The sequence below is a fragment of the Hyperoodon ampullatus genome, assembly GCF_949752795.1.
Source record: "Hyperoodon ampullatus genome assembly, chromosome: 8".
Lineage (NCBI taxonomy): Eukaryota > Metazoa > Chordata > Mammalia > Artiodactyla > Ziphiidae > Hyperoodon > Hyperoodon ampullatus.
In genome coordinates this window covers 35,412,700-35,439,816 of record NC_136921.1, presented here as the reverse complement: position 1 = coordinate 35,439,816, position 27,117 = coordinate 35,412,700, and the positions used below count along the sequence as shown (strand labels likewise).

Below are 27,117 nucleotides of genomic sequence, written 5' to 3'. Positions count from 1 at the left end.
TACTTACTTGAGAAAGGGTTAAGATGGCCGACTACTATTTCATGAACATTTTTTGTTGTTGTTGTTCAGCTTTTCTTTGAAATTTATTTTATTTATTTTTGGCTGCGTTGGGTCTTCCTTGCTGTGCACAGGCTTTCTCTAAGTTGCAGCGAGCGGGAGCCACTCTTCGTTGCGGTGCGCAGGTTTCTCATCGCAGTGGCTTCTCTTGTTGCAGAGCACGGGCTCCAGGCGCGCGGGCTTCAACAGTTGTGGCTCACGGACTCTAGAGCGCAGGCTCAGTAGCTGTGGCGCACGGGCTCAGCTGCTCCGCAGCATGTGGGATCCTCCTGGGCCAGGGCTCGAACCCGTGTCCCCTGCATTGGCAGGCGGACTCCCAACCACTGCGCCACCAGGGAAGCCCTCATGAACATTTTGAGTTTTTTTTTTTTTTTTTTTTTTTTTCAGTACGCAGGCCTCTCACTGTTGTGGCCTCTCCCGTTGCGGAGCACAGGTTCCGGACGCGCAGGCTCAGTGGCCATGGCTCACGGGCCCAGCCGCTCCACAGCACGTGGGATCTTCCCAAACCGGGGCACGAACCCATGTCCCCCGCATCAGCAGGCGGACTCTCAACCACTGCTCCACCAGGGAAGCCCCTTGAGTTTTATTTTAAAGGTTAGTGTGTTTGGGGAAGGAGATGGTTAGGAAAAATCGACACTTCCCTTTTTAACTTATGAGGGGAGTGACCCCAGGGAAACACTAGAGCACTTAGTGCCTTCCAGGAGTTCCTCTGTTGGGGCCCTCGGCTTTACCTGGGAAAGTCCTGAGCTCTACAGTGGGAAGGTTGTGCATCTGCCTTTAGGAGACGCTGTTTGTCAGCATTGTCCTAACCCCAGGAAAGGGGAGGAAGCAAGGCGAGTGAGTCAATGATGACATCATCAATTAGCATAAGTTTCCCAAATCGGCCGACCGAGTTTTCACTTGCTCTGCCAGGCAAATTTGAGTTCCCTTAACCGAGCAATTTCACTTGGTCTGCCAAGGCAAATTTAAATTCCCTTAACCGACCAATTTCACTTGGTCTGCCAAGGCAAATTTAAATTCCCTTAACCGACCAATTTCACTTGCTCAGCCAAGGCAAATTTAAATTCCCTTAACTGACCAATTTCACTTGCTCAGCCAAGGCAAATTTAAATTCCCTTAACCGACCAATTTCACTTGGTCTGCCAAGGCAAATTTAAATTCCCTTAACCGACCAATTTCACTTGCTCAGCCAAGGCAAATTTGAGTTCTTTTAACCGCTCAAACGGGAGCTTTCTTGGCACTTGGACTTGGAGCACGAAGAGGATTCTAATTTCTTTAAAGCTCTGTTCTCAGGAAAATTTTCTGAGAACTTTTTACCTCCAGAGGATCAGTGGAATTTGATCTGAAGGTATGTAATTAACACCATTTCTCTGCTGGGGTCTCAGGCGCCAGCCTTTTTTTTCCCCTTGCTTTACTTCCTGGAAACTTGCAAAATCTCACATTGTCAGCCATGGCACTGTTTCTGCCTGGATTTACTAGCCGTACCAGGGAAAAAGAAAGCTTAGAAAGCCCCAGGAAGGCTCCAACACAGCCCTTTCCTGGTAGAAATATGCTAGCCCATAAATGGAGACAAAGTCTGGCAGACTTGCCAGAGTTAGAGATCAGAATTTTCAGGAAACTGCAAGACAAATGTACGATGTTAGAATAAGAGGTCTCCAGGAAGCCCGTCATACTGTTTCTAGTATCACAGAGCTACTAGAAGGGAAGACCCCATGGATGCTCACATTAAAAATGACATTTTTTTTCTTTTTCTAACTATAAAAGTAATATACGTTCACTGCATAAAATTTGAGAAACTCAGACAGGAGCCCAGAATAAAATTTATAGTATCTGTAATTATACCACTTATATATAACCACTCTTTGTTATTTTTTTGTTGTTGGTATGTTCGCCTTCCCTTAGAAAGTAGTTTCTTATTTCTAAATAGATAAGTGTTGCATAGTGAATATATACCTCAAGTCCTTAAAGAATGAATAATTACATTGAAAAAATGTTATCGATTTATTGCTCCTCTGATTAGAATGAAATTTAGTGTGGAAATACATTTAGTGTGGAAATACTGACTTCGGTAATTTGTCAGTTCCTACATTGATTTGAGCAAATGTTGTCTGAAACCACTCTTTCTGGGGTCTGGGATTATGACTTTTCTTTCTGTGAGATAAAGAAAGGCCCACCCTGGTATGGTTAGCAATGTTACCTTGTTGTCCTTGGGTTGGTAGATACTTCAGAAATGTACCCTCCCCCCCACCCTGCCATTACTTTATTTCTAAAATGTAAAAGTGTTACTTCTGCCATTTGGTGGGAATGACTTAAGAGCTCCAGGCGGGAGAAATTGTGCTGTGTCGTCCTCCCTCTTGACTAGCTCCCAATGGGGACATTTTGATTTGGGGGAACTCGGGGTCAATTGAGTTTCAATAAAAGCTCCCTCCAGACCTCCTAAAAGGTTAACATGCCAGTGTTGGGGTCACGTGTTCTGGGCTATAGGTTTTTGAAGTGACCTCGCAGTGAATTTCATTTTTTAGCATTTCTAGAAAAGTCTAAGGCCTGGAACAGAGGAGGCTGGAACTGGGGGAGGGCTTGGGAAGTTGGGGTGCCGTGTTGTCCTCACTCTCTAAGCTGCGGCCCCCAACTCCTTATCTCTTTCAGGCTGGCCATGACATCGCAAGGCCAAAGTTTGAATTCCACTTTAGATGATAACTGTCAAGTGAACTTTCGAGGGATGCTTCTGACTATTGATTCGTATCTGGGGGATCAAGATGTGGAGCGCCTGAAGTTTCTCTGCCGGGACTCCATCGCCCCCAAGAACCTGGAGAAGTGCGGCTCAGCCTTGGATATCTTTGATTACCTGTTGGCAGAGGAATGGCTGAGTGAGGAAGACCCCTTCTTCCTAGCGGAGCTCCTCTATACCATCAAGCAGAAGGCCCTCCTTCGGCACCTCCATTACACCAAGGAGCAGGTGGAGCGCTGGCTGCCTGTCCGCCGGAAGGTCTCTCTGTTCAGGTGATCCACAGGGCAGGGCCATTGGGCTTTGAAAAGAGGCTGCGATTCATGATGAATTAATTTTTAAGGTTGTTTTTCTTTACCCCCACCCCCACCCCCACCCCCTGCATCTACCTCCTTGGCTGGTATGGTGATTCTAAAGCAGGAGATTTCTTAGCTTCAGGTGCTAATGAGAAGGGAGGCTGGGAGGTCTGCAAAGTTTCAAAAGCCAGCCCCGTGCCTGGGGGTGGCTTCCCTTTGTTTTGCTTCTCACTGAGGAAGGAGGCCCAGGTCCGTGTGCAGCAGGCCAGCGCCTTCCTCTTTGCCAGCCTCCACGCTCTCAGCCTCCTGCCTCCAGTGAGTCACTGGTGTGTCAGCCTATACCTAGCCATTTGAGAAGAGAGAAATGAATACTTGGACCCAAATGAGCAAAATAAAAAAGGAGATGTGTCTTTGGGGTAGGGAGGGACATCATTTATGCCATGTCCAGTTTATCCAGTTTTGGGGTGAAACCCAGACAGGTAAAATATAGGCATTTTCCCCAAAGAGGTAGAATAAAGGCATCAGACCTTAAGCAATGCAGTTTTAAACGGTCCACTAACATAGTATCTACATCAAACAGCCTCACGAAGTGGAGCCTTCGTAATACTATTTTACGGCCTGGACGGTTAGAATCCTTCTGGCCTTAACACTTGAACTGGTTCCTACAACCTGAGCTGCCCTTGGGTCAGTGAGGGAATTCTGGAGATCATTATTTCCACTCTGCTGGTTAGACAGCTGAGGAATGATCTCAGGCATGCAGAGCTGTTAACCTGTGAATGAAGTATTCAGTTTTTCTTTCCTCTTTTTTTTTGGTTGTGCCGCACGGCATGTGGGATCTTAGTTCCCCAACCAGGGATCGAACCCGCACCCAACCACTGGACCGCCAGGGAAGTCCCCATATTCAGTTATTCTAATTGTCGACTGTATGGCTCTCTAGAAGTGGGGATAGTTTCCTTTCTTTTTCAACGGTGAACTTTATACTCACTGGCATTGGGTCCTCCCTGATGAGGGCCTATAAAGTAAGCCTGATTTCTAGAACGGAGGCCGGAGGAGGGCAGGCATGCCGACATTGTGTTTTATGCCTTCTTAGTGGAATTTGAAGCAGCACTGGACTTGGAATCAGAAGGCCTGCTCCCACTGCTTATTGTGTTGCTGTCGTTTAATAGGTCACTCTGAAGCTCAAAGTTTTTGTTTTTAAATCTATAAAATGGGATTAATAATTGTCTACTCACAGGGTTGTGGTCATTCAAATGAGAGATAACGTACGATAAAAGCACTCAATTTCCTGCCCATCCTCTGCAAGTGCGGGGCTTTAATTTGTCTCTTGGGTGTATGTCTTAGAAACCTGCTCTATGAACTGTCAGAAGACATCAGCTCAGAGAACTTAAACAGCATGATCTTCCTTCTGAGGGAGTCGATTCCAAAAGTCCAGATGGTGAGTGGGCCCTATAGGATGGGGTCTTTGTGAACATCGCCTTAATCAGTGTTTGGGAAGATGCTAGAAAGGGATTTCAGGAGAGCTCATTTTGTTGCAGGAGACAGTATCAGACAAGGGTTAGCAGCATTGACTTTTGATGGGCCTGGAGTCTAGTCCTAGACTAACTCCTGGATGTGGGGCAAGTGATTGAATGTTTCTGAGCCTCCATTTTCTAATGTGTCATATTATAGACAATTATACTACTTCCTTCCAGGACTGTTAAGAGGATTAGATGAAGTAATGTACATAAACTATTACCTGGGGCCTGTATTTTGCACATAGTAACCATGCAGTAAATGAGTGCTACTGGCGTCCACTGTGTTTTATGATACAGAAATGTGCAGGGCACCACAAAGAAATGAGGAGGTGGTAGCTAATGGCAGAATGGGAATGAGTTGTTCCTCACCTCCATTAGTTGAGGTTTCTGAGGGAGCCGTGTCCTTCTCAGTGGACGTTGCAGTGTCTCCCATGTAGAGTTTTGTGAAAATCAAATGAGACAAATGTTTGAGGATGTGCTTTCTAAAGGGCTATACAAGTGCTTGGAACTAATAGTAATGTTTTTAATATTAACATAATGCTGTCGGCTGATATTCTTGCTAGATTGGTCACAATTAAGGGCAGGAAAGTAGCTGCACATCTCTCTTCCAGGCCTCAAAACTTTATATTTTTTCTTTTGATTCTCATAACAGCTTGTGACAAGCAAGTTAGTTAATTTGGGAAGGGGCCAATTTTCAAATTTTACCCTATAACATTAATTTTGTTATTCAACTGCTATCTTTATTAAGTTTTAAGTTATATAATGTTTGATAACACCAAAAAAGACATGTAACATGTATGGAAGTAGAACTAAATGTAGAACTAAGTGAACAGCCATGGATCCCCCGTCCAACTTACAGATGAGCACATCACCAGTGCAAAGAGCTTACATGTGTAGCCCTCCCATATTACATTCTCCCCAGACTAACTGATATTATTGACAAATAAATTCTTTTTGAAAGAAAAGTCACTGAGGAGTAGGAAGCTGTTTTACATGTGGTAGGTCTTATGAGGACCATGTTTAATAATTCATTAAACATGTTTCCTGGTGTCAGACCTGTAGGTTAATTAACCTGCAGGTTAATTCTCTGTTTTGGTTGCAATCTTTGAGTCCTTTTTTTCTCCTTTTCAGAGCCCTCAGGGATTTTAGCCTCTTGCGTCTTTCCATTGATTCTCTCTCCAGGCTCCTTTATCCTAAGGATTGGTTGTGGGATCCTTGGGAATGGGGACTGAGTCTTACTTATCATTATAGCCCCAAAACACTGCAGAATTACAAAATGGTGCTCTGAATGAAAGCATGAATGAATGGGATGGTGCAATCTCGAGTTTATGTTGGTGCAAAGTGGTTACGTACTCAAATGACAGCATTTTGCTTTAAATGTAGAATTTCTCAACATCAGAAGAGATTCTTGTAGTTTGAAAAACCTTCCAGGATATTCGGGTAAAATTATCTCCCAACTCTGGGCATCCTCTCATAATTTTTCCAGTCTCTGGGTTTATAAATAAAAAGAGACCACTTTCTATTGTTACACCTATTGTCATGCACAGAAGTCCTTACTCCCCACAATGAGGTGGAGGATGAGAAGGGCATTTGATATGCTCAACACTGAGCCATGATTTCCCACTAAGAAAAGCTGGGGAATGTATTTCTTCCTCTGGGCCTTTCCACAGGTCCTAGACCTCTGCTTAAAGGCATCTGTGGCTTCAGAAACATTTTCATTGTTCAGGATCATTCCAAGCATTTCTCCCTCCTGATAAATTAGCTTTTAAATCATCAAAGGCCCATGCCCAAGTAGCCAAATGATTTTATGCTTTTCTCACTCCGTACAACAGTAAATAAGAAGTTACTGTGTTTAGCTGTGGCATAAAACTGTGGAATTTCCTGGACAAATTCATGAAAACTGCACTTCCTTCTTGGATTCCAAATGATCTCACTGTATTCTGAAGGAGATGTAACTATTCACGCCAGAACTATGGCTGAGTTACACACCTGATAATCCAGGTTGATCTCTGTTGGGCTTTGTGATCAGGCCAGCCTTCTCAAGTATCAGGCCAGCTTTCTCAAATGCGTAAAGGACAAACTCTAAGCAGCCCAGATGTGTTTCCATACCAGGGTTTAATGGGACTGCATTATCTGCAATTGCAATTGCAAAAGACTTTATCAAGACTTTATCACAGAAATAAATTCTTTACCAGCCAGTGGAGGAGGGCCTGAATACCTCTCAGCCAAAAAGGAAGAATTGTGAATTCACGTGGTCTCTCTGGATGGACAGAAACGACCTTTGCAGGGTGTTCTAGGTTTCCTCTTTTTTCTTTTTTCTTTTTTTTTTTTTTTTGCGGTACACGGGCCTCTCACTGTTGTGGCCTCTCTCGTTGCGGAGCACAGGCTCCAGACGCGCAGACTCAGTGGCTATGGCTCACGGGCCCAGCCGCTCCGCAGCATGTGGGATCTTCCCAGACCGGGGCACAAACCCGTGTCCCCTGCATCAGCAGGCAGACTCTCAACCACTGAGCCGACAGGGAAGCCCTAGGTTTCCTCTTTGATAGCTTTCACACAAACTTAGAGCAAACATAGCTGCCTTCACACATCCTGAGTGACCCAAACAACTGTCAGGATATCCGTTCTCAATGTAGCAATCAACATAGAACGTTAGATGTAAAGGAAACCACACCCAAACCTATCTTTTTAACAAAGATGCAGAGCAAGAGAGTTTCAGAATTTCTGCTAATATTTGCCAGGGTGGTGTTCTTAAACTAATGTGCAGACTCCATTTAAATTGTGGGTGTTCGTGTGTGTGTGTGTATGGAGGGTGTCATTTACTCAACATCTAATACACTCTGTACAAAGTATAATGGATTTCCATCATTGCTTCTGGAAACATGCTTTAGCCCCTTTTCTTCCTCCTGGTAGGATGCAGTCAAGATAGAAGTTTCTGTTTTGAGCTTCAGCGGGAGCTCATTTGCACATAAACCGACTGTAGAACCTTGTTCGGGGATTCCCTCTGACCCCTTTGCCCAGCTGATCAGCTCTGGATGAATCTTCCTTTACCCCCTCCTCCCTCCTGCTTTATTTCCTGGGCAGGTTGTTGGTGTGCTGGCGCTGCAGGTGAGGACACACACGTTTCTTTGCATTTTTGGTTCTCCTATGTGTCTCGGGAATGTCTTGAAAATTTATAATCTCTTTTTTGATCAGATTAGTACAGAACTCAGTTAAGACTTTGTAACTCTGGCCTTTCCCTTGGTTGTTGGCATTTTGAGTACCTTGTTTGAAAACACACATTTCGCGCGCACGCGCGCACACACACACACACACACACTCTTCCATTAACCCTTTTTCATCCTTCTGTTACTGCTCTATCTTCTTTCCCTTTACTGCCAGACTTTTTTTTTAAATTTTATTTACTTGTCTTTATTTATTTATTTATTTACTTATTTATGGCTGCGTTGGGTCCTCGTTGTTGTGCGGGCTTTCTCTGGTTGTGGTGAGCGGGGGCTAGTCTTCGTTGCAATGCGTGGGCTTCTCATTGCGGTGGCTTCTTTTGTTGCGGAGCACAGGCTCTAGGCGCGCGGGCTTAGTAGTTGTGGCTCGCAGGCTCTAGAGTGCAGGCTCAGTAGTTGCGATGCATGGGCTTAGCTGCTCCGCGGCATGTGGGATCTTCCCGGACCAGGGCTCGAACCCGTGTCCCCTGCGTTGGCAGGCAGATTCTTAACCACTGCACCACCAGGGAATTCCTAATGCCAGGCTTTTTGAGAGAATAGTCCACACACACTCTCTCTCCACTGACGCGACTCTTAGTCACACTCCAACGCATTCCAAGATGGCTTCAGCCTCCTTCACTCCCACGAAACTATTCTTGCCGAAACTACCACGAGCCTTCTCACAACCAGATGTTTAGTTTGTCATTTTCCCTATCTAATTTTCTTTGCTTGGAAGGCCCTTCTGCATGTCGGAAGTGAAGGCGTGGTGATCTTTCGAGATGCGATTCACGTATCACCTCCCATGTGCAGCTCGTGTGACGCCTGCTCTGTGGAGCCCGTGAGTCGTGCAGAAACGAGGGGCATCACCATTTGAAGTCATCTTCGATTCGTCCTTCCTTTCTTCACGCACTCCAGTTGACCTCCCAACTCACCAAATTATACCTCAGAAAAGTCGCTCAAATCCAGCGCTTCCTCTGCGTTTCCACCACTAGCTTTAGACCAGGCTGTGCTGATCTCTTCACCGGAGCATTTAATCTTCCTGCTGATATTTTCTCTCTAGCCCACTTCCTCCTCCAACCTATCCCCAAGACTTCTATTTAAAAACAAACCTGTTCATGTCACTGTTCTCCTTAAAAGTTCCTGCTGGAACCCCTTCATCCATGGGATACTTGCCCAAACCCCTCGGTGTTCCTTCATGGCCTGATACCAGTCTGCTGTTCCAGCTGTGGCCTAGTTTTCACTTGGAGTTTGTACTCAGGTCTCCTTCTCAATATTCCTGACCATACAGTCCCTTTTCAACTGGCCAGCATGTCTGGAGACTCCCCGGCCCCCTGTTCCCATCCTGCTGATGCTTATGTATGCAGTTAGCGAGTGTTTAGCTGTTCACTTTCTGATTAGTTATTTGATTTATTTATTTTTTGGCCACTCTGCACAGCATGTGGGATCTTAGTTCCTCGACCAGGGATCGAACCTGTGCCCCCTGCAGTGGAAGCATGGGGGTCTTAACTACTGGACCTCCAGGGAAGTCCCTCTGATTAGTTATTCTTTTCCGTGGGCTCTAACACAATTTTATTCATATATATATTTAATAACCAGATACATTGGTTGAGAAGTCCTTATCAGTGAAAAGATTATGGTGCCTTCCACCTCATATGTAATTCAATATTAAAATAATAGTAGCCAATTTGTAATTTTTCCCAGGAGTGCTTAAGATATTTTTTTCTTTTAAAATACCAAATATAAAATTCTTTCAAAGCATTTTCTTCTCTTTTCTTTGGTACCCCTGCTTTGCTGCTGCCCTAATCTATTATATCATTTATAGCTGTGAGTTAGAGGCAGTATTGCTCAATGGTTAATGAGACAGACTTTGGCATCAGGCTGCCAGGACTCAAATACCAGCTCTGCCACTTATTGGCTCTGTGACCTTGGACGACTTACTGAACTTCCCTGTGCCTCAGTTATTTCATCTTTAAAATGTGGATATAATAGCATCTGCTCACTGGATTGTTTCTGAGTAGTTAATGAGTGATGTGTGTTTGGTATCTGGTATTAATATAGATTGTATAGAGATTTACAATCTCTATAATGCCTCCTCCCCCCTACTATTGAAGTCTTCCTGCATGGACTCTCTACCTAATTTATTACTGCAATAGGTAATCAGTAGGCAAGTAAATGTGACTCCATTGATTCTTTTGCAGACCTCTCTAAGTTTCCTGGCATATCTGGAGAAACAAGATAAAATAAATGAAGATAATCTGGCATTACTGGAGGATCTCTGCAAAAAAATTGTACCTAATCTTATGAGAAAGATAGACAAATATAAAAGAGAGAAAGGTAACTAGCTTATGCTTGCTTGCTTGCTCGAATCAGACCATGGGAATTCTTAAACCAATTGGCCATGTATGATGTTTACTTATCACTCTGATAATATTCTTTTGAAATCTCCCCATTTGTTCATTCAACATATGTTTATTGAATGCATACTTTGTACTAGGCACAGTTTTAGAAGTTGGAGCTACAGCAAGGTACATGCAAAGCTTCTACCTTCTTGGAGCTTATATTCTAGTGAGGGAAAGTGGTTTTAGACAAATGTCTTCTTCTGTTTCTTACATGGAAGTGATTGTAAAAGAAATTGTTTTGAATGAAATAACATCAAAAGGAAGGAGGCAGGATGGCACAGGAATTAAGAGTGGGATCCATGGAGTCAGATTGCCAGCACTCCACTTATTAATGGTGCAGTGGCCCTTTCTTCAGCTGTTCTATGTCTCACTTTTCCCATCTTTAAAGTGGGGCTAATCATAGTACCTACTTCATAATTTTTTTGAGGATTGAATGAGGTAATTCCTATAAAATGCATGTCTGGTACAGAGTAAGCATTCAATACACACTGCTATGAATACGTTTGTTAGAGAGGAAAGTCATGAAAACTTTCATATTCTTGTAAAGTACTATCAGAGAAGAATTTTCTTTCTTTCTCTTTTGTTTTTAATCAGGCTTGTAAAGGTAGTATTGCCATGGTATTACGTAGAAGTAGCTGTGTAGGGCAGAAATCAAACTTGGCTGCCTTACCATGTGTCAATATGCTGAATATTTGTGGTTTATTGAATCCATTTCTCCACTATTAAACAAAAGCTAAAAGTAAACACTCAGGATGGTATTCATGAAGCTTGTATGCCACACCCATATTTTAGTTCAGAGACTCAACATAGTGTGCAAACTTATCTGGTTGAAAACAAAACTAGCCAAAAGGAAACTTCTCTCTAAGAATTCTATTAACACAAAATGAGTCCAGGAACAAAATGTACTGTTGTTAATTTGATAAAATCTCAAACAATAACCAAATCAATGGATAATTTAATGTATACTTTAAGTAAAAATTATGAAGAATAAAAACAGCTTTTCTAACCATCAAGTCATCAAGTGAGAAATAAAAACAGGGAGTTAATATTGAAAGTATATTTGAAATCCTCACTTGAACTTTGAATGCTGAGATTTTTTTTTTTTTTCTGATCACATCATCGTTTTTCTATAATGCAGTACTCCACACAGAGTAAACATAGGGCAGGTGGCCAGATTATTTTGACTATTTGGACTCTGGAGAAGGCTCTCTAGTTTCTATGTAGTAAATGTTTACATTTGCCTCAGTGAGTCTTGAGGACTGAGCTTTATTATCAGAAGAATTCTTTTTTTTTTGATTTACAATATTGTATTCATTTCAGGTGTACAACAAAGTGATTCAGTTACACACGCACGTTCTTTTCAGATTCTTTTCAATTATAGGTTATTACAAGATATTGAATATAGTTCCCTGTCAGAAGAATTCTAATTTTGATTTTTCTTTTCTATAATCTACATGCTGTATGATCATTTTTTGGATGTTGAAAGAAAAAACTTGTTTTCCTTTACTAATACTCACAACAACATTCTGGAACACTTCTGACCCCAGGGGTGTGAGTTTTTCCACACCAAAATATTCTCCAACTCTGCAGACACCAACTGGGTGTCCTGTGTTTTAATTCAGTTCTGACACTCATCAGTTATTGCAGATCCCACAGGTTAAGGGTTCAGTCCCCCAAGACTCCCCACACCACTTCAGCCACCAATCTCAGGTAGTGGGTCCCCAGATTACCCACAGCTTCTGTTCAACTTGGTTACAAACCAGGGATTCCCATGACCCCTTCCTCAGGTTTGATAATTTGCTAGAACTGTTCACAGAACTTAGGAAAATAGTTTACTTACTAGATTACTGATTTATTACAAAAGTATACAACTCAGGAACAGCCAAGTGGAATAGATGCATAGGTCAAGGCGTGAGGGAAGGAGCATGGAAGTTCCATGCCCCCTCCAGGTGGATCACCCTCCCAACACCTCCACTTGTTCACAACCCAGAAGCTCTGTGAACCCCCTCAGTTAGGGGTTTTTTTTTTTTTTTGTCCACACTGCCTGGCAGCGGGATCCCAATTCCCTGACCAGGGATGGAACCCGTGCCCCCCCCCTGCAGTGGAAGCGCAGAGTCTTAACCACTGGACCGCCAGGGAAGTCCCTCAGTTAGGGTTTTAATGGAGGCTTTGTTACGTAGGCATGATTGATTAAATCATTGGCCATTGTAATTAATTCAACCTCTAGCCCCTGTCCCCTTTCCAGAGTTCTGGGAGTAAAGCTGAAAGTTCCAACCCTCTGATCATTTGATTGGGTCCCCTGGCAACCAGCCCCCATCCTGAGGCTATCAGGATGTCCCTAACCACCAGTCATGTCATTAGCATACAAAAAGACACAATCACTTATGAGAGTGTAGGGTTTTAGGAACTGTGTGCCAGGAAGAGGGGCAGAGACCACATGGATATTTATTATTATATCATAGGTCTCAGTATTTTAATATTGACTTTCTACAGTCCTCTGAGAGCTTGGGCTTAATTCTGGCATTTAGGATGAAGGACTAAAGGACTGAAAAGATAGTAGGTATGCAGATTTTAGGCTTCTGTAAGTGAGGTGAGTGGAAAGACTAAGCCCACTGTATCTGATTAGGACACAAGCTCTGTTTAAGGACCACCAGGATATCTTACTGAGTTTTCCTGAGCCTTGGTGTTTGTTTTAATATTTTAAATTCATTATTAAAAATAATGTATAATAATTATAATAAAATTAAATAGAAATTCAAATAATGACAACAATACAGAGTGTAGGAGGTAAAGTCTCTCTCTTCTTTTTCTTCCACTGCTAGTACGTTCCCCAGAGATAACCCCTGTTGGGAGTATATTTTTGTAGCTTTTCTTCTATATACAGATAAGTGCATGTGTGTATGCATGTATGGATAGATAGATACCTATAATACATATTTAACTAAAATCATGCTAATCATATTCCATAACTTGCTTTTTTCCCACCTAATATATCTGGCATTTTCCCATGTATATAATGCAGATATAGCTTATTTTTATTAATGGTTCCATAGAGACATATTTTATGTATATAACATATGTATTTAATCAACACTTTTTTTTTTTTTTTTGTGGTACGCGGGCCTCTCACTGTTGTGGCCTCTCCCGTTGCGGAGCACAGGCTCCGGACGCGCAGGCTCAGCAGCCATGGCTCATGGGCCCAGCCGCTCCGCGGCATGTGGGATCCTCCCGGACTGGGGCACGAACCCGTGTCCCCTGCATCGGCAGGCGGACTCTCAACCACTGCGCCACCAGGGAAGCCCTAATCAACACTTTTAAATGGTTTTTCTTTTCCTTTCCTTCTCTTCCTACCTTCTTTTGCTTCTTTCTTTCGTTTTCTTTTTGCTGTTCCAGTCTGAGTTCTGGTTTTATTTCTTGAGGTAATGCCTTTGTAATCTTTATTTGCTAGTACAGTCTGAGTTCTGGTTTTATTTCTTGAGGTAATGCTTTTGTAATCTTTATTTGGCAGTTACCTGACACACTGATCACCATAAGTTCTGAAATGGTATTTAGTAAAGTATATAGTAATTTTAAGGAACTAATTAAATTACAAAAATAATAGAAATAGTAAGGAACAAAATATCATAATATAAGGAATGAAAATATAATGATAAAAATAATTTATACATTCACATTTTTTCTTGGTATATATATGTAGGCCTCTTTAAGCAAATGCCACTACAAATCTACAGGTCCCTGTAACATAATTTCTTATGATGATGGGTTATTTCGGATTGCCACTAGTCAGAAGGTGATTTTTTTGTTTTTCTATCTGATTCTATTCCCAGCCTCCCAGGTAGGGGCACCTCCTGTAGCCAAGGAAACTGAGTCATTGCATCAAGGAGAGAAAGAACTATTTTCCCGCTCGGACATTAACCAATTGCTTGGAGCCTTGCCGGTAGGTTCATTGATGTGTTGGTAAATGTGTAACCACCAGCTTCACTGCAAATGAGAGAGAGAAGAGAGAGAGAGAGAGAGAGAGAGAGAGAGAGAGAATGATTTGTAGCATTTGGTGTAAATACTCCTACCACGGCTGATTTCAAGTTACCAACTTGATATTAACTGTATTGCAGAATTTCTGAAAATCTAATGATTGGCTCTCACTAGCTGGTTAGAGCTGACTCCAGTACACCACTGGGTTGCTTTGAATGGTTCTGTTCTTATCTGTGGGATTCGATCACGGCAGGCTTCATGGGCGTACAGCCTGTACAGTCGCACAGGGCCCGTACTTTTTGAATGCTCAGCTGTCATTGTTTTGTAATTCTTGATAATGTGTGAACAAGGGGCCTCACAGTTTTACTTTGCACTGGGTCCCAGAGGACAAGAACTGGGTTCCTGTAGTACCCAGCAAAGGTAGGGTAGGTAGAGGGGGAAACATTGGGAGAATTTGCAATCCATTTTTCACACCATGATCATGGTCCTTGGAAGACACATGACATTCTTCCCTGGGATTTATGTTTATTCCCATCTTGCTTGGCAGCTCTATTTTGCTGACATCTGTCAGCATCAGTGAAGTTAGGTTGTCCCTGGAATTTTTTGTTTTTGGTTTCTAATTGTGGTAAAATACACATTACCTAAAATTTACCATCTTAACCATACAAAAAAATTTTTTAAAGTTGTTGTAAAATACAAATAACATAAAATGTACTGTGTTAGCCATTTTTAAGTGTACAGTTTAGTGTTGTTAAGTACAGTCACATTGTTGTGTAATCAATTTCCAGAGCTCATTTCATCTTGAAAACTGAAACTATATCCGTTAAACACTAACTCCCCATTCCCCCTCCCACCAACCTCTGGCAAACACCATTCTACTTCCTGTCTCTATGAATTTGACTATTCTGGCTACCTCATATAAGTGGAAGCATACAGTATTTGTCTTTTTGTGACTGGCTTATTTCACTTAGCATAATGTCCTCAAGGTTCATCCATGTCAGAATTTTCTTCATTTTTAAGGCTCAGTAATATTCCATTGGGTGTATATACCACATCTTGTTTATCCATTCATCCATGGATGGACACTTGAATAACTTCTACCTTTTCCCTATTGTGAATAATACTGCTTATGAACATGGGTGTACAAATATCTCTTTGAGACTCTGCTTTCAATTCTTTTGGGGTACCCAGAAGTAGAATTGCTGGATCATATATCATTCTATATTTCTTTTCTTTTTTCTTTTTGGCAGTGCATCGGAGCTTGAGGGATCTTAGTTCCCCGACCAGGGTTTGAACCTGGGCCTGGGCAGTGAAAGCGCTGAGTCCTAACCATTGGACTGCCAGGGAATTCCCTATATTTCATTTTTTGAGAAACCACCATACTGTTTTCCATAGCAGCTGCATCCTTTTGCATTTTCACAAACAAGGCACAAGTGTTCTCCACACCCTTGCTAACACTTGTTATTTTCTTGGTTTTTGATAGTAGCCAACCTAATGGGTGTGAGGTGGTATTTCATTGTAGTTTTGACTTGCATCTCCCTAATGATTAGTGATGTTGATCTTTTCAGGTGCTTGTTGGCTATTTGTATATCTTCTTTGGAGAAATGTTTATTCAAGTCCTTTGCCCATTTTTTAATTGGGTTGTTTTGGAAGTTTTTTATTTTTATTTATTTTTTTAAACATCTTTATTGGAGTATAACTGCTTTACAATGTTGTGCTAGTTTCTGCTGTACAACAGAGTGAATCAGCTATATGTATACATATATCTCCATATACCCTCCCTCTTGCATCTCCCTCCCACCCTGGAAGTTTTATTTTTTAATTCTTAAAAAATTCTTTCATAGCTTCTTTACTATTTTCATGGTGTCATATTTTTACAGTTATAATTATTATTTTAAAATTTGGAAGTATGTTTAATCTTATAGAAAAGTTGAAAAAATGTGAATAATACAAAATTTGTTTACCCAGATTCACCTACCTGTTGTGACTTTTGTCCCATTTGCTTTATCATTTGTGTGCTCTCTCTTTATCTATTTGTATACGCACACACATAATTTTTTCTCAACTTTTTAAGAGTAACTTGCATACATCATGGCTCTTTGCCCCTAAATACTTCAGTGTATATTTCATAATAATAAGGATATTGTTTTACAGATTATAGTACAGTTAAATTAAATTATACAAAAGTTTCACCAAGTCAATGGTCCATATTTCAATTTTATCTATTAACCCAATAATATCTTTTACAGGTTTTATAGCTTTTTCCCCTCCAGTACATAATTCAGTCTAGGATCATATATTGTATTTAGTTGTCATGTCTCTTTAGTCTCCTTAAATCTTTTCATCTCCACAACTTTCTTCCTCTTTTATGACATGGACACTTTTGAAGAATATAGTCACCACCACCACCACATTTTATTAAAAAAATAGAATTTTCCTCTTTGTGTGCGTGCGTGTGTGTGTGTGTGTGTGTGTGTGAGTGGTGTTACCTCATGATTAGATTCAAGCTGTATATTCTGGCTGGAATATTACATCAATGATACCATATCTTTCTCAGGGCATCCCATCTGCAGGCATGTGGTGTTCATTGGCTCCCTATTCATGATTTAAATTTTGATTATTTGGTCCAGATGTTGTCTGATTTCTTCACTATATAGTTAATTTTATGAAGTTACTATTTTTTCCCTTGAAATGAATTAAAATGTCACCTTAGATTGAGCATCCATTGATGATTCTTGCAAGATTGAAAAGCAATGATTTTCAAACTCCAGTATTCTCTCCACATTTATGTTACCACTCAGCATTTTACTGTAAGCAGGAGTCCTCTTTTCTCCCTCAAAAGTTGTTTTGCTACTCAGCTTAATTCTGTCCCTTGCCCACATTTTTACCTGATTTTTTGCTCAGAGACTGATTTGCAAGTGGAAAACACACATGCGCGCGCACACACACACACAGGACTTTCCCCTTTGCCTCCTAGCACCTGAGTAGTTTCTAAGGCGTGTGGCTCAGCCTTAACCTCTGAAGTGCTGCTGTTTTGTTGCTGTTGGGTGATTCTGGTCACGGCCAGATGAAGATGGAGAATAGCCGTGGTGGTGCTGGGAGTGCAGGAGGCTTTGGAGGGCAGCACCTCACGTTACACACATGCTTATAGACTCTCAGGGTTGGAAGGTGTCTTAAAAGTTATCTAGGCCACCAGTCTCTCTCCATGAAGTGAGAGATAAACTAAAACTTGGTAAATTATCTCATGTTTCATATGTACCTGAAAGGTTTTCTTATATAAAAGAGTACTGCCAACAATTGCATTTAATGAGAAGAAACTATTGACAAACAAACAAACAAACAATAAACAGTCTATAACAGGAATAGAAAAGGGTTTTATTTGGTCCAAACTGAGGACTATAGCCTGGAAGACAGTTTCTCAGATAACTCTGAGGAACTGTTCCAGAGAAGCATGGTTTTCAGCAGTTTTATGTCTTGTCAGAGCAAAGAACATCAAAAAAGTCAGGGAAACCTTCCTTCAAGGTTTCAAAAACAAAAACAAAAACAGATCAGCACATACACAGCGAGTCGGTATGGCCTTGGCACCTAAGTCTGTATGGTCTTATCATCAGAGGAGGACCAGCATTGGTGTCCCAGGAAGGGAGGCATTTAATCTTCATAACTATGGACATTTTTTACTTCTGGTTAGTGCACCCTTTTCTTTAATAATTAAAGCAGATGTACAATGTATGCTTGATAGGCCACAAACAGGCTGTTGTAGTTAGCATAAAATTCAAGTTAACTCATGTATAAGCCAGGATGACTTCCCTGTTCCTCAATATGTGAAAATTTCTTTTATCAAAACTGTATTTCACTCCATTAAAGAAGTTAAAAAAAAAGAAAAGATCCACCCTCTTAGCAAGTGTCAAGTATACAATACACTATGTTAACTACAGTCACCATGTTGTACATTAGATCCCCAGAACTTATTCATCCCCTATACCTAAGCTTTGTACGCTTTGACCAATATCTCCCCACTTTTTCACCTGTACCCCTCCACCCCACCAAACCTCTGACAACCCCATTCTACCCTGTGAGTTCAACTAGTTTAGATTCCACATGTAAGTGAGATCATACATTTTTTTCTTTCTGTGTCTGGATTATTTCACTTGGCCTAACATCTGCCAGGTTCATCCACGTTTTTGCAAATGGCAGGATTTCCTTCTTTCTTGGGGCTGAATGATATTCCTTTGTACAAATATATACTCCATTTTTTGGTCCATTCATCTGTCGATGGACAGTTAGGTTGTAAAGCAAAACAAAACAAAAAGAAACTGTATTTCAAGCAGCATCCTCTAATTTGTTTAAAACCAAATCAATATTCCTTAGTGTGTCCTAGCCTTTTCTTAAAGACATGCATGCCCTCTAACGAGGAGACATAACAACAGCTGCTTTTTAAGGCCTTACTGGACCCCTCTGGAAAACACTGGAAAGAAGACCAAGTATGGCCAGGCAATGGGGCATTCATTCTTTCCTCTTTGACACAGCTACTTGGGAGGTATCAACAGGGAATGCAACATTCTCAGACAAAGAGAGCCAGACAGACCCTAAAGCTTATTCCGAGTCCTTTTTCTGGCTGATTTTATCAGCACAAGGGAAGAGACAAACCAAAGAAACCTGGGGCCTGGAGATGCCTGGGCTGAGCCCAGTGCTGTATCTGTGATGCCCTTAATCCCAGAAAATTCACTCAGCTGCTTTCAAAACCCACTGTGCAAACCCAGAAAACAGCCTGCCTGGCCCTTGGATGCTGTTGAGGAGGACTCTAGGGTGCAGAAGAAAGGGAAATGTGTCTTGCAAAAAGAAAGGCAGGAAGTCTTCTGGAAAGTGAAACTAAACTTCTTCGCCTTTGTTCCCTCAGAGCCGGAACAGCAGCACTTCAGAGATTAAGGCTGAGCCACACCCCTTAGAAACGACTTCCATTTCTCACAGGCAGCTTGGGAGCGAGGCAGTGCAGCTCCGGTCTGGCTCGAAGAGAAATCACCCTCCTGCAGCCAGAAGCCTGGTGGGCTCCACCAGGGAGGCGCCCCCAGTGACTTGGGGGTGACTTGCCTGTCACATCAAACAGATGTCCTGGTACTTCCCACCACACAGCCAGTGGCAGAGTCAGTCCTTCCCCAAAACGTCGTGGTCATGTCCCCGTTGGGGCTTTCAGCTGCAGCCCAAGGGCTGGGGGTGGTGGGAGTGGAGTGGATGCAGAAAACACAAAGGCCCTAAACTGTGCTGCAATTTTGTATTTAATTTTGTAAAACTAAAAGGAAAAACTATTGAGTACACTCAGAGAAGTCTGCATTGCATCCCTGGCTTGCTTCTCCTCCCCCCATAGATTACCATTTTTATTAGTTTTCTGATTTATCCTATTGAAAAAAACCCAGTCGAATCTCTCCTTTATTATAAGAGAGGGAGCACACTAAATACCAATCTTCACATTACTTCTTTCATGTCACAGTATCTACCACACTGTGTGATGAACTGTCGTTCTTTCGACCACTCCCTGTTGGTCAACATTAGGGTTATTTCCAGTCTTCAGTTATTCCAAATAATGCTGCAGTGAATAAATATCTTTGTGTATGTGTCATATACTTTTGCCACTGTGTCTTGGTGAACCTTCCTGTTTGGAAGGAAGACGTTGATTCTTTTCTTGTTACCTGCTAGTGACTTTTTCTATGGCTGGGGATCAGGTATTTTTTCTTGTCTGAATCAAGCCTAGATTTTCAGCCCTTACCCTAACTGTGTGAATTTCCTGCAATTCATGAATTTCCTCTTGCCTCAACAGGAGGTGTCCTGGCAAGATGAGCATGCACAGAGTAATGGTAGGTGTTTCTAATACACTTTTTTTTTTTTTTTTTTTTTTTTTGCCTCGCTGCGCGGCTTGCAGGATCTTAGTTCCCTGACCAGGGATTGAATCTGGGCTCCCCCGCAGTGAAAGTGCCGAGTCCTAACCACTGGACGGCCAGGGAATTCCCTCTAATACACTTTTTATAACTTGGATCAGTATGCCAGATAGATATATTTGATACATACCAAGCAATTTGGGATGACTTGGGAGAAGGCTTACACATTAGTGGAGAATTCAGTTCTTATTCTAATTCAGGGCAAGCCACTGAATGCGTGGATTATACCAGGCTTTTCCATGGGGGCGGATGGCGAGGGCTGGGTGGTTTCTACTTGGAAAGCCTGACCTACCAGCATCTGGGGAATGCAGAGCTGGTCTCCCTCCACCCTTCAGCATGAGGTCACCCGCTGTGGGGAGGGACGGAGCCCTTGGCGGGCAGAAGCCCTCAGGCCAGCAGCAGCAGCAGAATATTGACTCTGTAGAATAGTATGGCTCCAGATGCTGCTTGTATTTTTCAGAGGGAAAGAGGCGGTCAGAGGGAGGGACTTGGCACCAGTGTGTTTAATGCTCTGAATCCTTGCCCAGAAACCATGACCTTGAAAAACCACTGGGCTAAACTGCTTACAAACAGTCAGGGTTCTGGTGTTCTCTCTGTGATGTGTCCATTCCTCATTTCTTTTTTTCCTGGAAATTTAAACTTCAGAGTCCAATACATCCCACTTTCCTAGGGACTTTTGTCTTTCTGCCTATCTGGGAGGCTGCATGATATGATGTGGATGAGAATTATTGTTACCGAGCTCTTGTCATGTGCCAGCCACTGTTCTAAGAGCTTCCTAGGACTTATCTCCTTTAATAATCCAGTCACCTGGAGATAGGTACCACTGTTATTCCCATTTAATGATGAGGAAACTGAGACCCAAAAGGTCTGGTGCTTTGCTGAAGATCACACAGCTAGAATGGAGTGCAGCTGGGATTTGAAATTGGCAGTCTGACTCCAGATCACACCCTCTGAGGACCTGGCTCTAACCCCTTGCAGCTACAAGAGCTCAGGCAATGGTTTCACTTCTGAAAAACAAGCACATTTCCTTCAGTGCTGCAGTTCTGCCGTTTCAAAGTTGAGACCTGTCTTCGCTGGAGAGTTACCTTCTCCCACGTTGAGGGGGAATTTACAGGTGCGCAGGAGGACTGCAGCGGGGGTCCCATTTGGTAGGTTCTCTGGTCTGGAGGATCCTGGACTTGTTCAGCCTGAGCTGAGTGCCCAGGACTGACCCTTCACCATGGTTAATAGCTAACTCAGGCCTCACAGACGAGGGCAGAGCTTCTGGATTCTACTGAAAACTTGCCAGGCATGTGTGGGAGAAGAAAAGCTTCAAGTCACATTTTCCCTTTACTGTCATCTGACAATTCATCTTTGGCTTCCTCTCTCTATGAAGGATTCTTATCCGGAGGAACCAGGGAGTTTGCAGGTGCACTTCAAAGCAGTGCAGTCTGCAGCCAATGCCAAAGCCATGACTAAATTGATCCCAGGGCTGTGGTGATTTTTGCTCTGCCCAAATTGGGTCACTGGGCCTTTCCCCCACCCCCCTTTCTTTTTGGTGTCTGCCCAGCCTCTATCCAGTGACAGATAAATGTTGACTCAACCCAACCAAACTTTTAACTAGAAACACTTGAGCTGATTCCAACCCATCCTCTGTAAGGAAATCTAAGTGTCTGGGGAAAGCTATGTGAAGAGTCTGAGTACTTGTCTTTCTAGGTGACAGAGCAACCCCGGTCTCCGTGGAGATGTTGGGAGCATCCGTTGACACTCTAACTTGTGAAACCAGTACAAAGGTTTGCACTGTTTCCTCAGGTCTTCTCCAACTAGGGTCCAGCCCTTAAGGACTCTGTGGGCTCAGATTTCTGTTTCCATCTTGGTTCTTCTTCCCGTCTCTGTGTGATTGTCTCTGTTCTTTTCCCCTTTTTCTGTAATAATTAGAAGTGTGTTGACCTCTGGCTATGGAGGTGATGTTATCGCCCTTTCAGTCATGCATATCCTCTGAAATATGAAGAGAGGGGAATTTCTTTTTCATCGACTGAAGCCACTTCTTTTCTGCTTGGATCAAAGCTGTACCATGTTTTCAGGAGATCATTGTAGCCACAGAGAGGCCCTGCTGAAGCCAACTCAGCTAATTTGTAATCAAATGCTATTTACAGTAATCTTCAAAAACAATTGCACATATTTTAAAATTCACACTGTGATCTCTACAAAAGAGATTTCTCTGTTTTTGGAGGAATCAGATCACTCCAGAATTCTACCATTTTAAAAAACAAATTACCATTTGATATTTTTGTTGTCTTGTTAGATCCTTACCTATGCTTTCTTCACTTTGCTAATCCAACAAGAAAGACGCTTTTGCATAAACCCTGGGTTTGCCAAAGTTAAAAATACATATTTTATTATTTAACACTGCGAATTCACATTCTGCAGTCAAAACAGGTGAAGTTTGAATTTTAATGAGGACCTGGCATTCTACCTTGGAATTAATCATTAATTCCAGATCAGGACCAGGGTCTTGAGAACTCTCTGCCTTTGGTACTGATAAATGGAGTGGTTGGTTAGAAACATTAAACCCTTAAAATGAGGATTCCCTAATAAGTGGTTCCTGTCTCTTCTTCTTTCAAGGAGACAGCTGTGTACAGGATGGATCGGAAACACAGAGGGTATTGTGTTGTTGTCAATAACCACAGTTTTACCTCACTGTCAGAAAGACCAGGGACCAATAAAGATGCTGGTAAGAAAGTCTGGAAGTGCATGAAACGCAAGTTAGAAATCTTAAAAACACTTTTTATTTTCACATTTTTTTTCTGTAGTTTTTATCTTCTATGTAAATATAAGGATGATATCAGAAATGTTTCTAAGCTTCCTGTATATTCCTGGTGTCTTAGTCCATCCAATGGCGTCTAATACCATTAGATGCCTTTTAAACAGCAAACATTTATTTCTCACAGTTCTGGAGACTGGGAAGTCCAAGATCAAGGCTCTGGCATTTCGGTATCTGGTGAGAGCCCACTTCCTAGATGGCCGTCTTCTCTCTGTAACCTTACTCAGCGGCCAGGGCAAGATTGCTCTTTGGGGTCTTCTTAATGGGCTCAACCCTGATGACCTAAGCACCTCCCAAAGGCTCCACTTCCTCATGCCCTCACCTTGGGGGTTGAGGGGGAACACAGACTTTCAGACCATAGCTCCTGGGCTCACCGACCTGCTTAAAGAGTGACCAGAGGGCCTCCCTGGTGGTGCAGTGGTTGAGAGTCCGCCTGCCGATGCAGGGGATACGGGTTCGTGCCCCGGTCCGGGAGGATCCCATATGCCGCGGAGCGGCTGGGCCCGTGAGCCATGGCTGCTGGGCCTGCGCGTCCGGAGCCTGTGCTCCGCAGCGGGAGAGGCCACAACAGTGAGAGGCCCGTGTAACGCAAAAAATAAAAAATAATAAAGAGTGACCAGAGTCCATGACCATTTACGACTCTGGTTGGGAGACAGCACCTGGGTCAGATGAGACAACCTGGGTTAGAGTTGTGCCTCCACCACTAACCAGGTTTGTGATTGTGTGGGAGATTCATGGGGCCTCAGCTTCCTCATCTGTGAAATAGGATAAAATTCTGGCCTCTGCTGACTCACAGGATCATTGTGATAGCACTGTGGCTACTATAAAAAGGTAGGTTAATTGTAAAATTTTATTGTTATGAAAGTAGAAAAAACATCCAAAGCTTCAGCCTATTTGCTATGCAGATTTTTATAACTACTAGCATTGTTTCACCCCTGCGTTTTGTTTTCTTTCCCTCCATTTCACTTCTTCCCCTTTCTCTCCTTTTTCACAGAGTGCCTGAAGCGCGTGTTTCAGTGGCTTGGGTTCACCGTGCATATTTATGTCAATGTGACTAAAGACCACCTAGAGAAGGTTCTGAAGTATTTTCAGACTCATCCAGGCCATGCTGATGGAGACTGCTTTGTGTTCTGTGTTCTGACCCATGGGAAATTTGGAGCTGTCTACTCTTCTGATGGGAACCTCATTCCCATCCGGCAGATCATGTCTCACTTCACAGCTCAGCAGTGTCCTGCTCTGGCTCACAAACCCAAACTCTTTTTCATCCAGGCCTGTCAAGGTGAAGAAATACAACCTTCCGTATCCATTGAAGCAGATGCAGTAAATCCTGAGCACGTGCCCCCTTCCCTTCTGGACAGTGTTCCCATTGAGGCGGATTTCCTTCTTGGCCTGGCCACTGTCCCCGGCTACGTGTCCTTTCGGCACGTGGAGGAAGGTAGCTGGTATATCCAATCTCTGTATAATCATCTGAAGGACTTGGTCCCAAGGTGAGAGTTTTGAGTTGTTCCATTCACCTACCTGTTCATTCATTCATCTATCCACCTACCTGTTCATCCATCTATCCACCCACCCATGCATCCATCCATGCATCCATTCCTGCATCCATCCACCCGTCCAACACACCTGTACTGAGCACTGGCACGTAACTGGAAAGGAAGATACAGAATTTAAAAAAAGACACAGTCCCTGTCCTCAAGTTGCTCACAAATCGGAAAAACAGACAAGTATATGGGGAAGATCATTCCCTATGGTAAATATACATTGTAAAGCATAGGTGTTATGGGAACATATGGAACTAGCACCTCACCCAGATTTGGAGGATCAGGGGAAGCTTCTAGAGATGCCAAATAGATGTTAGGTGAATAATCAGGGTGAAAGACATTCTGGGGAGAGGGAACAGCATCAGTATAGGCAGGGAGGCCTTTTATTTGTTCCTTCATTTATTTATTATCAATCACTTATATTTACTGAATGCCCGTGTGCTGCCTTTGGCATTATAATACCCTTGGTTTCCTGCCACTGCTCTGACAACTTTCCTTCTGTCTCTGTCACATGCTCTTTACCTGGTACAATGGAAATGGGCATTCACCAAGGTTCTGCCCCCAGCCCCTCTTCTTTGCTCTCTCTCTGTAGCCCCTTTTGGCAGCTTTAGCTATACCTGGTAGCCACTGGCAACTCCATGAAAACATCTCCCAAATTGCCATCTCTGAGTTTCTGAAAGGCAGAGATGTTTCATTTAACCTTATATCCTCAGCACCCGACACAGTACCTGATACATTGTTGAGGCTGATAAGTATTTGCTGGACCAGTGAGTGCTGGGTTGAGTCAACCTCATTCTTTGGGTCAGTCCTATGCATTTCTCACAGCCTGCCAGACATCCCACACCTCTGTTGCTTTTGAGCCTCACATTCAGTATGCACAGTCCTGAACTCATTTTCTTAGCCCTCTCCAGGGGTTCCTACTCCTGAATCCCCGTTGCTAGGAACGGTTCCAATTCTGGGAATTCAGGATTGGGAACCAGGATGGGAGCCTTGAGTCACCTTGGCTTTTCCTTCTTCTTTACCAACCTCTCCATCAAAGACCAATTCCTATGGCATCAGGGAAAATGCACTATTTATCAAGGGCCTGCTATGTGCCTACTGTACTGGGTACTGAGCTGGGGGCTCGGGGTATCGCTGTGAACAAGAGAGACAAGATCCCTTCTCCATGGGACTTACCGCTCAGTGACAGGAAGACAGATAATAAAAAATGTAAGTAAATGAATATTTGAATTAGTGAGATAATTTGGGGAAGTAATACCTGCTATGAAAAGCAAAACAGGATAATGATATAGAATGTGGAGCAGGGAGCTACTTGAGAAGGCTTCCTGGTAGAGGCGATAGATATTTCAAGTAAGACTGAATGATGAGTCAGCCACAGGGAGATCTGGGGACAGAGAGAACAGCTAGTGTGATGCAGGATGCAGGTGCTGAGAACCAGTCATGAAGGCATGATTCAAACTTGAGCTCTGTCTCCAGAGCCTATGCTTTGCTTCCAGTGATATGTATTGCCCACCCCCAGAACATTCTGGTAAATGCCCACAAGCCCTGGATCAAATGCTGCCTCCTCTATGGAGTCTTCTCTTCTTCTCCCAGCCAGAGGCACTGTCTTCTCCTCAGAATTTGCAGGGGAACTTTGACCTACTTTTCATGCAGTGTTGATCACATTCTGCCTTGTATTATGGAGTTTGTCTCTATGCTAACCTTGGTACATGTTTCATGTCTGTATTCTAAGTGTTTAAGTTCAGGAATTGTGTCATGTTTGCCCTTTATCCCTCCCAAAACCTAGAATAGAGAGGGTATTATTAATAGTAGGCTCTCTCTATATATATTTCTATCACCTCCTAGTCTATCTATCTATCTATCTATCTATCTATCTACCTATCTACCTACCTATGTACCAGCTTGAAGGAAGAACACAGAAAAATAATTATATGCAAAATGTCTTTGTGGACTAAGTGCATTAAAATGCAAGGTGTGATTATTATTATGATGTTCTTAAATACTGACTGTAGAATTGAAAAATTTTATATAATTTAGCATTTCTTTTTTAATTTCAGAAAAAATGTTTCTTTATATTTGGCAAAATTCCAGTTAGAATCTTGGCATGCTAGACTGGGAAGAAGCCACATATTTTAAAATCTGTTTTCTAAGACCTGGTATGTGATTTCTATCTCCTGGTTGAAAATATATTTTCTTTTCTGCCTGCAGACAGGAAGATATCTTATCCATTCTCACTGCTGTCAACGATGATGTGAGTCGACAAGTGGACAAACACGGAAAAAAAAAACAGATGCCTCAGCCTGCTTTCACACTACGTAAAAAAGTAGTATTCCCTGTGCCACAGGAAGAACTTTTACTATAGTAGAAAGTTTTGATCAACGCTTACACTTGAAAGGACACTTTGGGCATCGCTTCCAACCTCCCACCCGCCATAGAAATCAGTGACAGGTAGTGAGCTGGCCACCTGTCTTTCTAGTAGAAGAACATGCCCTATCTTCTGACCCAAGAAAATCTTTTTTTTTTTTTTTTTTTTTTTGGTTAAGTCTAAATGGTAGAAAACTTTCTTTGTTGAAGTCTTGGACTGTAGTCTTGAATTTAGTTGTGTACCCCGAGAAAAAAGTGATTAGCCTCGGTTTGTGCATCTGTGAAGTAAAAGGTGGGACCTGGTGTATTTTAAGGTTCC

The 27,117-nt window shown here is 42.5% G+C and overlaps 1 protein-coding gene across 2 annotated transcripts; it reads left to right on the top strand.

Annotated features, from left to right (window-relative positions):
• Positions 1-2,710: 2,710 nt before the first annotated feature.
• Positions 2,711-26,796, top strand: CASP10 (caspase 10; the record flags this gene model as incomplete). 2 transcript variants are annotated; one of them, XM_079709872.1, is made up of 9 exons in its annotated part: positions 2,711-3,057; positions 4,420-4,513; positions 9,988-10,123; positions 14,016-14,125; positions 19,973-20,009; positions 21,786-21,862; positions 22,695-22,803; positions 23,888-24,380; positions 26,643-26,796. In XM_079709872.1, the coding sequence occupies 9 exons, from the start codon at positions 2,711-2,713 to the stop codon at positions 26,794-26,796; spliced, it is 1,557 nt and encodes a 518-aa protein (XP_079565998.1). The 2 variants fall into 2 exon arrangements, with proteins under 2 accessions (XP_079565998.1, XP_079565999.1); XM_079709873.1 differs by lacking the exons at positions 19,973-20,009; positions 21,786-21,862.
• Positions 26,797-27,117: the final 321 nt, after the last annotated feature.